Consider the following 12321-nt stretch of genomic DNA (forward strand, 5'->3'; position numbering starts at 1 on the left):
TGTCTTTCTCTCATGTATTGTAGCCCAGTCTGGAAAAGGAAAAGAACATACCATCTTCGGTAAGTATAGAGATCCTCAATTAGTGTGTTGAAATTGCTTAGTATTAAAACATGCATGTCCTCTCTTGAATATGTGAACAATTTCTATGTCAAATAATTGCAGTGTACATGTAATGTTCTCAAACACTTATGGAAACAAGTCCATTGTTGCATTGCAGTGTAATCTAACAGATTTATGCAAACAAGTGTTACTATCAAATTGTTACAATGTTTATGATACCTGTAGATGCCTTATTTCCACTTGCGTATTCGGGCAGAATAGAAAAGAAAAGGAACTAAAATGGGGACAAGTTGAAATATAAAAAGGGAAAAGAAAAGAAAAGATAAGTTTTAAAAATACAAGAAAATAAATGGAAAGAAAAGGGGTAAACAAAAAAAGATTGCAATGATGAAATGTTTCATGTCTTTCTCTCATGTATTGTAGCCCAGTCTTGAAAAGGAAAAGAACATACCATCTTCGGTAAGTATAGAGATCCTCAATTAGTGTGTTGAAATTGCTTAGTATTAAAACATGCACGTCCTCTCTTGAATATGTAAACAATTTCTATGTCAAATATGCAGTGTACATGTATTGTTCTCAAACACTTATGGAAACAAGTTCATTGTTGCATTGCAGTGTAATACAGATTTAACAGTTAGCACCCATATATCTCACAGAATTGCTCATTGAATATAAACCGGAGAGATCATTACGTTCTCGTAAAAGATCAATGTTCACTGTACCTAAAACTGCAACAAAATCATATGGTGAGAGATCATTTTCACATGAAGCATCTATTTTATGGAATAGCCTACCAAACTTCTTCACAAATATCACACCATATGACAAATTCAGGAGTAACTTAAAAACTTATCTCTTTGAAACCCAATAACCTTGGTGATAATCCCAGCTCTTTTGATTTCTTTCACACTTCTATTTCTGTTTAAGCGCATAGGGACTTTCTCATGATTGTGTTATGCGCTATATAAAGATATTTCATTATTATTATTTTTTTATTATGCAAACAAGTGTTACTACCAAATTGTTACAATGTTTATGATACCTGTAGATGCCTTATTTGCCTTCTCGTATTCGGGCAGAACAGAAAAGAAAAGAAACGAAAATGCCGACAAAGTGAAATATAAAAAGGGAAAAGGAAAGAAAAAGAAAGTTTTAAAAATACAAGAAAATAAATGGAAAGAAAAGGGGTAAACAAAAAAAAAATGACAATGATGAAATGTTTCATGTCTTTCTCTCATGTATTGTAGCCCAGTCTGGAAAAGGAAAAGAACATACCATCTTCGGTAAGTATAGAGATCCTCAATTAGTGTGTTGAAATTGCTTAGTATTATAACATGCATGTCCTCTCTTGAATATGTAAACAATTTCTATGTCAAATTTGCAGTGTACATGTAATGTCCTCAAACACTTATGGAAACAAGTTCATTGTTGCATTGCAGTGTAATCTAACAGATTCATGCAAACAAGTGTTACTATCGAATTGTTACAATGTTTATAATACCATAGATGCCTTATATGCACTTGCGTATCTATTTTAATAAACATGTGAAAATTTAATTTCCTCATTTTTTATTAAAACTGATTTTTTTCCCTGCTATTGGATTTCATCAATTATCAGCTTGATCGCTGCATTTGTATTTACTTTGTGTTTCATTTGTTTCCATAGGAAGAAAGAGATGATGAAGACGTTGATGATACAGACGCTGACCCAACATGGAAGAAGAGTGAAGACAGTGAAGATAGCAATGATGATTGTGAATCTGATGTCATTCCATATCGCGTACTGCATACATCCAGAGCAGATCGTCTATATGAGTCCAGTATTGGTCAACTTGATTCAGAAAACAACGCTGGAAATCAAGAAAAGGATATAACAGACAAAGCTGAGGATACATGTATAAAGGTTCTAACAGCAAACAACGAACTTCGGAGGAAGTGGGACAAACGGCATTTTTGTGTATTTTGCGAGAAGGACACTCCAAAATTTGCTCGTCACATCCAGTCACATCATTCAAACGAAGTTGATGTTAAAAGAATCATGGCATTTCCAAAGAAGTCTAAGAATCGACGTGACTTACTTGAACTTTTGAGAAATAAAGGCAATCATGCTCATAATCTTCAAGTATTAAGAGAAGGGAAGGGTTTGCTGATTCCATTTAAACGGCCAACGTATGAAACACCAGTGAAGGACTACCTGCCTTGCACTCAGTGTTACGCATGGTATGTAAGGAGTGACTTGTGGAAGCATCGAAAGAAATGTGTCGGAAGTGCTCAGTCTGGATCTGGAAGTTTTCAGTCACAATGTTCGATGTTGCTGCCTATGCCAAAAGAAGTACCTGTAAGACTTCGAGATGAAGTCTTCAGCCGAATGACTCATGATGATGTTAGTTTGGCAGTGAGGCATGATGATTTAATCATAAAGCTCGGTGGACATCTTCTATCCAAGTTCCAGGACTCAAACAACCATTATAACTATGTTGGTCAAAAACTAAGGGAAATGGGCCGTCTGCTCCTTCAAATGAGATCTATCAGACCATCCATCAACTGCCTGTCTGATACCATTGACCCAAAGGTGTTTGATGATGTGGTCCGAGCTGTCAACAAAATAGCAGGCTTGGATGAGAGCTCAGGCAAGTATAAGACACCTTCTCTAGCCTTAAAAGTTGGACACTCACTCAAAAAGTGTTCCAGGTTTCTTATGGCTGAAGCACTGAAGAATGGGGACACAGGGCAGAAAGAAAGGGCTGAACAGTTTGGTGAATTGTGCTCTCTTGAATGGGCAGAAAAAGTTTCAACAGGTGCTCTCAAGACTCTCTACACAGCAAAGAGGAACAGACCAACAATAATTCCTTTGTCTTCTGACATACAAAGCGTGCACAACACCATCCAGCACCAGATGCAGGAGTCAATGACACACATCACAGCAGGTTCTGTAAGCAGTGATGATTTCTCCAGGTTAGGCCAAGCCATGCTTGCTCAGACTGTCCTGTTCAATAGGAAACGCAGTGGAGAGGTTGAAAGGATGACAGTAGAAAACTACAAAAAACGTACTGGAGATCTCAACAAAGACGTTCTACAGGGCCTCAACAAGCTTGAAAAGGAGCTTTGCAAGAAACTGACCAGAGTTGAAATACCTGGAAAGAGAGGGAGAACAGTCCCTGTGCTTCTGACGCAGGAAATGAAAGAAGCACTTGATGTTTTAGCAGAGGAAAGCATTAGGCAAGATGCTGGAGTCCTAGAGTCCAATATGTACCTGTTTGCACGCCCAGGTTGTACCACACCTTATAGGGGTTGTGATGCTGTGAGAAAGTTTGCTCGGATGTCTAAAGCAGAACATCCAGAAAACATCACATCCACTCAGCTAAGGAAACATGTCGCAACCATGTCCCAGATATTATGTCTGAAGGACAATGAACTAGATGTACTTGCCACCTTTATGGGCCACAACATTAAAGTTCACCGAGAGTATTATAGATTACCAGAGAACACACTTCAGGTAGCTAAGATCGCAAAAATACTGCTGCTAATGGAAAAGGGACAGATGAACAAGTGCTCTGGAATGTCCTTGGACAGTATCAATGTCGACCTAAATGGTAAGAACAAGTACATGTACATGTATTATTAAACATCTTTTTTTCCAAAACACTTTTCCATTCTGCTATGAACCCTTTCCCCTCATACAAACTTTGGAAAATTGAGTTTACGGATACATAGCAAATATATCAGAAACATATTTCCATATTGTGTCACATCACAGAAAAAAGTGTTCTTTCTGTTTAAGATGACACCTATTTTTCCATAGCTTATTCCATGGCTTAACCCTTTTCCAACTGGCCCCCCCCCCCTCGACAAATTTCATCGCAACCGCTCTGCCATGCGAATTTTTTTCACCGCGTGACTCGCTGATTTTTTACTATCAAGTCTTGTGCAACTTTTAAGACCATTTTCGCGAAAATCGGGCATATGGTTACGCCGCCGCCCACCTTTAGTGCATGCATGTCAGACCGAAAATGGCTAAAAAACGTGATTTTGTGTACAAAGTCTATGTAAAATGTGTTTTCAGTAAGAAATCATAAATATATGAATACCTTCTCTTTTATGGGCTGAAATGAATTATTTTAGCATAAATATGCTTCCAAAATGTTTTGCAACACATTCCATCTAAAAAACAATAAAAAACAAAAGGTCGAAAAAACAAAGAAATAGGTAAGAAATTCATAAAACAGTATAAAACATAGGAAATTGATTCTCATTGCAATTTTGTTTACAAGTAGAATTGTAAGGAATCATATAAAGAATATTTACACAAAAATCAGCTTTCTAGGAGCTTTATTTAGTGAAATAGAGCAAAAAGTTTGATTTTATGTATAAATTTGCATTTGTCTGCATGTCAGGATGAACTGATTAGATTTGTGGTTCAGTTGGTCAAAGGTCACAGGGCCAAGAAAAACTTTTAAAATATCATCCAAAATAGCTTGTTACCACGATAACTTCAGAACAATTGAACAGCTTTCTACCTGGCTCAAGTATGTATAAGCATAGGAAGATGATTACATTTTGGTTTCAGGATTTCAAAGGTCAATGGTCACAGGGCCCCAAAAACTTATAAAAATCACCCAAATATTTCTGATCGCGTTGTATAAGGGGTAATATCTTTCTGATCACGTGATGGCATAGGCATAAATTTTGACCGTGCGCGGTCGAGTATTCATCTAGTTTCAGATCTGCTTACCTTTCAGAGGGAGTTATTTGTGAAAACACATGTGTCAGGTGTTATATTTAACCCTAAACAGACTTGGGGCACTTTATCCCCCCCCCCCAGTTTTCTTAGAGACCAAAAATAGCCCAGTCTTTTTTTAGGATTAACCCTAATCCCCCCCCCCCCTCGACATTTTTCGTGAGAAGTCTGAAACGCGAAAAGCTCGCGCCATGATTGTTTGTGACTTTTTTGTTTCAAGTCTCGCGCAACTTTTGAAACCAAATTTGCGACAACCAGGTATGCGGTACCGACGCTACGCGCATTTGAAAAAAATTCGTCAAGCCAAATATGATTCAAAAACGTGATTTATGCAAATTGTGTTTTCAGTCAATATTCATAAATCCTGGTCTATTTTTCATATAACTGGATGAAATGGATTAAAAATGTACTTTTTATCATAGTATGACCCTAATAATGTCACCGACAATTTCTATAAAAAAAACAATAGAAATAATAAAGTTGAAAAAACAAAGAAATACATAAGAAATTCAAAAAACAATAAAATACATAATAATTTTGTTAGAAATCTTTTCATGATAATCTGTCTGTAACATTAGTAGGAGTATCTAGACCAAAAATCAGCACATTTGGAGCTTCAGTAGGTGATTTATTTCTGCTTATTAGAATTCACACATAATTAATGCTTAATTAGCATCATGCAATCTAGGAGTTAACATCACAGGCTATGTGCATGCCTAATTTCCGCGCGATCACGCGATCAACGGCCGAGATCAGAAGGGGGGCCAAATAAGCTACACCCCCCCCCTCCCCCCATTGACTGAAGCGATCAAAATATCCCAATGGGATCAGGGTTAAATATGCTGGAATTATTCTTTCTAGGAACCTGCGTGTTCCTAGAATTATGGTCATGAAGCCCTATGTAGTAAGAAAAAAAAAATAAAGTCCTGGCCATTCGATGAGGAAATAGAAAGATGGGGGTATCTAGAAACCCAGATTTTATCCTCCAAGTAGATGGACCTTTTTGAAGTCAACTGTTTATGTTCAAACCGGCCAGGCACCCAAGCCTCTCGCCTCTCTTTTCACTGCAGAAGCTTGTGAAGAAGATAACAACCCTGATGGAGATATTCAAGAAGATGACACCCCTGATGTAGATAGTCAAGAAGTGGACACCCCTGATGGAGATAGTCAAGAAGTGGACACCCCTGAAGAAGGGCACACCCCAGATGGGGATATTCAAGAAGGTGACAAGTCATAAAGACATGAGTTTCTTTCATGTATCTAATTGTATACCATCCTATACATGTATAACCTCTTTCATTGCATCTGGCATCAATTTTTAAACAACTGTAACCTCATAATGTTCCCATTATAAGAAGTTTGGATTTACCTAAAAAATACATCTATTAGTATTTTGTTTTCATTTTTTAGTCATTGCATGTGAATCTATTTCTATACTAACAACCAAAATCTTCATGTTTATTTTCACGTCCCATTTTTATTAGAATAATAAAGTTACATGCATGTGCTTGTGAAGGTGTTGAATAGTTTGGTCTTAACCAAAATTGTAGTTTCTAGCCCTGGATAAAAGTCAGAAAATGCCTGACATCTTATGAGGAAAGCTTGCTTTGTTGGGAGTTATAGAGAAATTAGCTGAATAGTAAGGATGGACAGGTGAAGATATGCTTTAGTGCAACATTGTTATTTTGATCATATGATCTCTGATGACTTTTACTTTATATATGTGTGTGTGCAGGTAAATCCTTAATTTTCTGTTAACATAATTCAAAGAAATAGAAGGATAAACAATTATACAGTTTATACTGAGATATTTCATGGTATGCCGTTATATGAGTTTTTAGTTAAAAGTCTTAATATGCTTCTTTTGCTGCCAAGTTTTTGAAAATCAAAAGGGGATCATGGAGACACAATTCATCGTCCAATTTTTTCAAAGCACTTTTTGGCTGATTAAAAAATTCTGCTAATTATATATCTAAAGCCATTCTCTATATATTTTCTCTTTCTAAATTCATCAACTACATTTACCCCTATGGAGTGATTTAGTTGCCTATTAGATTGTACTTTGTCTCGTAATTATTTTTTTTCAGAGCCCCCAGTTAAGAGAGATCGAACTAAGAGCCATAGAATTGCAAAGAGATCAAGAGGTAACCAGTTCCTGAATCTCCTATTTCAACTTTGAAAAAGTTAAAAGCAGAGAAAATGTATTAGAAACTTGATAATGTGCATAATTTGCAATACTACAATGAAGTGCATGGACAAATAGTCCACTTAGTTTCTGGGAGAGGATACACGATTTCTAATTGGCTATTGAAAGGAGTGCAAAAAAATAAAATAATACAATTGAGACAGAAAAGAAGAATGAAAGAGAAGTTATAAATTGGACAATGGAATGTCCACATTTATATACAAAGTCGTTACATATTTCTGTGCCAGAATTTGTTGCACGATGTCTTTATGCCTTTATGGAAACAAGTTCCGTGTTACATTTCCGTGTGATGTCCTCAGACATTTATGCATATTAGTTTTATGTCTCATGCAATATTAGTCCAAACAAGAACTTTTTTGCACTGCAATTGTCCTCACACATTTATGGAAACAAGTTATGTTACATTCACAGATTAATGTCCTCACAAAGCTGTTCAATCAAGCCCTATACTGCATTAAAAACACAATTTATTTCTCTCTGAATAGCAGAACGAGACATAGTGTGCCATTTTTATGTAAATTCAATGAAAATTATAGGGATATTGAAAGGGATATTTAAAAATGATCTGATATTCCCATGTCACAAAGAATGCTGCAATGCATTGCATGATGCAAGCCAGACTGCTAGGTGCGTTCTGCTTTTGCTAGTTTATATTATGTGATTTTTTTTTTATTTTAACACCACCGCCAAACAAAAGTTGTATAGGTCGGCCACTTGGTCCGTTGGTCCATCTGTTTCAAATTTTGCTGATCAAAGCACTTCTTGTTTTTATGCCTCCGCCACCGAAGGTGGTGCCGGAGGCATCATGTTTTCGGGTTGTCCGTCCGTACGTCCGTACGTCCGTCCGTCCGTCCCGTTTGACCGTTATCACAATATCTCAAGAACCATTTAAGATTTAAACTTAAGACTCGGGAATAGTATTTATCACCATAGGAAGACGATCTGATTAGATTTTGGAGTACGTAGGTCAAAGGTCACAGGTCACAGAGGTCAACTTATGAAATGCCTTGTATTGAGTTTGTTAGCGCGATATCTCAAGAACCATTTGAGATTTAAACTTCAAACTTAAGGATAGTATGTATCACCATAGGAAGACGATCTGATTAGATTTTGGAGCACGTATGTCAAAGGTCAAGGGTCACAGAGGTCAACTTATGAAATTCCATACATTGAGATTGTTATCATGATATCTCAAGAACCACTGGAGATTTAAACTTCAAACTTAGTGATAGTGTGTATCACTATAGGAAAACAATCTGATTACATTTTGCGTCACGAGGTCAAAGGTCAAAGGTCACAGGGCTCATTATGTATGCAAAAACAGCTTGTGATCGCGTTATCTGAAGAACCGATTGATGGATTCCTGCCAAACTTTGGTCATGTATGTATCTTGCAAAGCCAATGAACTGATTAGATTTTGGGGTCACGAGGTCAAAGGTCACAGCGCACATTGTGTATGCAAAAACAGCTCGTGATCGCCTTATCTCAAGAACCGATTGATGGATTCCTGCCAAACTTAGGTCATGTATGTTACTTGCAGAGCTGATGAACTGATTAGATTTTGGGGTCATGAGGTAAAGGTCAAGGTCATGCGGCTCATTATGTTTGCAAAAATAGCTTGTGATCGTATTATCATTAGAACAGATTGATGGATTCCTGCCAAACTTAGATCATTTATGTATCTTGCAGAGCCAATGAATGGTTCATAAGATCAAAGGTCATGGGCTCATTATGTATGCAAAAATAGCTTGTGGACGCATTCTCATTAGAACTGACAGATGGATTACTATTTAACTCAGGAAATCTTGCAGAGCCAATGAACTGAGTAGATTTTAGGGTCATGAGGTCAAAGATCAAAGGGTCATATATGTATATGAGAAATTGCTTGTAATCACGATATTCTGAGAACATGTTAATGGATTACAATTGAACTTGAATTTGAAAAATTTCTTCCGTTTCGGTTTGTAAAATTGCTCTATGACGGAGGCATCATTTTCGACTGCGCGCAGTCGAATTCCATCTAGTTTAGAGATGCTTTTAATATTTCACACACATATAGGTCATGTGAATGTAAAACGCCCTGTTTTCATGTGCCAGAAATTATGATGCCATGGTTACAGCACATGGCAATAAATCAAGTAGAAATATTGCAGATCAAATTACTTCCTCATATTGAGCAATGGTCAGGAGATTCAGTACACACATGGAGGATGGGGTATTATAATCATCTTTACTTTGGTATATTTTTATGCCTCCGCCCACCGAAGGTGGTGCCGGAGGCATTATGTTTTCGGGTTGTCCGTCCCTCCCGTTTTCGTTCTCGCGATAACTTTAGAACCAATAAAGGTATCAACTTGAAACTTTTGTCATGTATGCTTATGGGAGGGACAATGATCTGATTAGATTTTGGAGTCATGAGGTCAAAGGTCACAGAGGTCATTGAATACATGAACATGCACTTGTCTTGTGATAACTCAAGAACGATTCCACATATCAACTGTAAACCTTGGTCATGTATGCAGATGGGAAGCCCAATGATCCATGCAAATTTTTAGGGTCATGAGGTCAAAGGTCAAAGGTCATATAAGTCATGAAATACATAAAAATGGATTTTTCTAGGGATAACTTAAGAGCAGTTTGACATATCAGCTTGAAACCTTGGTCGTGTGTGCAAATGAAAAGCACACTGATCCAAGCAAATTTTGGAGTCATAAGGTCAAAGGTCACAGCGGTCATTTTATACATGAAAATAGTCTGTTCTCGCTAAACTTATAATACGTTTAACGTATGAACTTGAAACATTGGTCATGTATTCATATAGGAGGGATAATGATCTGATAAGATTTATGGATCTATTAGGTAAAAGGTCACAGGGGTCATTGAATACAGGAAAACAGACCATGGTTTAGCTTATCAACTTGAAACCTTGGTCCTTTATGCAGATGGGAAGTACAATTATCCATAGGCCATGAGGTCAAAGGTCACATAGGTCATTTTATACACGGAAATGGCCTTTTCTCGCAATAGCTCATAATTTGTTTGACAAATAACTTTTATCATGCGAGGATATGGGAAGGACAAGGGTCTGATTAGATTTTAGATTTATGAGGCCATCGGTCACATATGTCATTGAAAACATGAATGTTCAATTCATGTTCTCGCTATTATTAGTATGCAGTATAAAGGAAGTCATGTGTTAATCTTATTCAGTTAAATATTTATTTCTGATTGCGTGATATAAATGGGAAAGATAATTCTGATCACGTGATGGCGGAGGCATAAATTCCGACTGCGTGCGGTCGAGGATTCATCTAGTTAATCCAGAAAATAATGTTGTTCTCTCTCTCTCTCTCTCTCTCTCTCTCCAGAGCTCTCAGATGAGAGGGATGGACCTCCTGGGTCTATGGAGCCAAAAAGTAGCCATCCTGTTGCAAAAAGGTCAAAAGGTAATAATAGCATGTAGTTCAAACTTTGCTTGTAGTCCTATTTAAACCCTAATTTAGCCGGGTTTTGGGGTCTTCTTTTGCCAGAGGTTGATTTAACTCCCCCCCCCCCCCCCTCCCATCTTCAGATCTTGGCTACTGGTTGCACGATCACTGCAAAAATCTGCATGCAAGTAGAATATAATGTAACTACGCAATCTAAGAGTTAACATCACAAGCTATGTGCATGCCGAATTTCGGCGCGATTGCGCGATCAACGGCCGAGATCAGAAGGGGGGACCCAATAACCCCCCCCCCCCCCAATGGACTGAAGTGATCGAAATATCCCAATGGGATTAGGGTTAATTGCATGTACATGTTGGATATGTGACAATGTACTTTAGAAGGAATTGTGAAAATTTCTTGATTTAGATGACTTTTTTGCATCACATGAAGTTGTCCTTAGGTTATCAAATATGCACATGCTTTCTTTTCACTCTCCTATAAAATCTCTTTTCATTTACAGCGGAACGCATTACCTGGACAGCAGCACAACACCATGCTGTAGACACATTTTTCAAAAGAAATTACAGGACATTCCAAATTCCAGGGAAAGAAGAATGTGAGGAATGTAGAAATAAGTATCCTGAACTTGCAACACTACCCTGGACTAAGATTAAATACAGGGTTTATAACATTATTAAACAAAACAAACTAAAATCCCATTGAATCCATCTTACCTCAATGAAGAAAAGTGTACACACACACATGTATGTATATAAATATGATTTATTGCACTCCATGCAAATCATGAGGTTTGATTCAATCACAAGCAAAAACAAATAAATGAATAAAATGATAATAATTCAATTGTATACTATGCAAACATTCAAATAATTTCTATAAATGTCAGATAATACAAAGCAAAAAGGTTTGTAATTAATATGGATCACCTTGATAAAAATTATAGCTGCAAGAATGGTAATTTGTATAACTGCTGTTGAATTGTCAAACCATGAACAAACTTTCTACACACAATCGGAAATTGCACTTGAGAAGAAAACAAACGATACAATAAATTCATTGCTGAAATAAAACAAACATAAACATTCCTTTATAAGAAATATGGATGTGATTGACATTCAATCTGCATCTTACAGCATGGACTGCAATGTATTATAACAAAGAGAATATGCGTGTGTGTCAGCATTTCTTTTATAAGCAAAGTGTATAAAGGTGGAAAGTGTGCACATGTGCAGAATACTCCATCCACATTTTATAGCTGTACTGTGCATTACTTGAAATTAATATTTTTTCCTGACCTATTTGATTTCTATCCCAAGTTATGTGTAAGAGATCAAAATAAATATTCCATATTTCCACGATATTCCAGGAGGAAATCTCCCTTTGAAAAGGGTTTATTTGTCACAGGTCCATGTCCTAAAACATATGGAAACGTTGTCTCATCCGCTCAATCTAACTTGCGTGCATAGAACAAATAAGCATTTTTCCATGAAAAAGTGAAGTTTTCTAAAATGTGCGTTTCTTTCCAGCATTGGGGCGCCCGGAAGTCACTCGGGTAACATTTCATAAAGTATAATATAAAAAGACCATATGCAAATTTTCTGTACTTTTGTCGGAAAAAATACATTTATCCAGCACAATGTCGTCTCTTTTTGCGTTGGAGAAGAGCAAATAGCGAGTTTTAATCACACTTTGGCCGCTCTCGTAAGCTCTCACTCGTTTCACTGTGGTCAAGCGACTTTGGGGCAAACGGTTAATGAAAATACTAATCGTTAGCTTTCTTCTGGTATTAAACTTGTTTTGATTGATTGTATAATTTTGTCGGAATAAAGGAAACAAAAAGGCTTGACCAATAACTTATCAGCGTCTGA

General features: G+C 36.9%; 1 protein-coding gene across 2 annotated transcripts; it reads left to right on the forward strand.

Moving 5' to 3' along the window:
* Window positions 1-2089: 2089 nt before the first annotated feature.
* Window positions 2090-11961, forward strand: LOC115918159. Of its 2 annotated transcripts, XM_030985871.1 has the most exons (5): window positions 2090-3653; window positions 5869-6021; window positions 6886-6942; window positions 10373-10450; window positions 10953-11961. In XM_030985871.1, exons 1-5 carry the CDS (start codon window positions 2099-2101, stop codon window positions 11153-11155), a joined length of 2046 nt encoding a protein of 681 aa, XP_030841731.1. In that variant the 5' UTR covers window positions 2090-2098; the 3' UTR covers window positions 11156-11961. The 2 variants fall into 2 exon arrangements, with proteins under 2 accessions (XP_030841731.1, XP_030841732.1); XM_030985872.1 differs by lacking the exon at window positions 6886-6942.
* The last annotated feature ends 360 nt before the right edge of the window (window positions 11962-12321 follow it).

The sequence above is a fragment of the Strongylocentrotus purpuratus genome, unplaced genomic scaffold (genome assembly GCF_000002235.5).
Source record: "Strongylocentrotus purpuratus isolate Spur 01 unplaced genomic scaffold, Spur_5.0 spur5_scaffold_15, whole genome shotgun sequence".
Taxonomy (NCBI): Eukaryota; Metazoa; Echinodermata; class Echinoidea; order Camarodonta; family Strongylocentrotidae; genus Strongylocentrotus; species Strongylocentrotus purpuratus.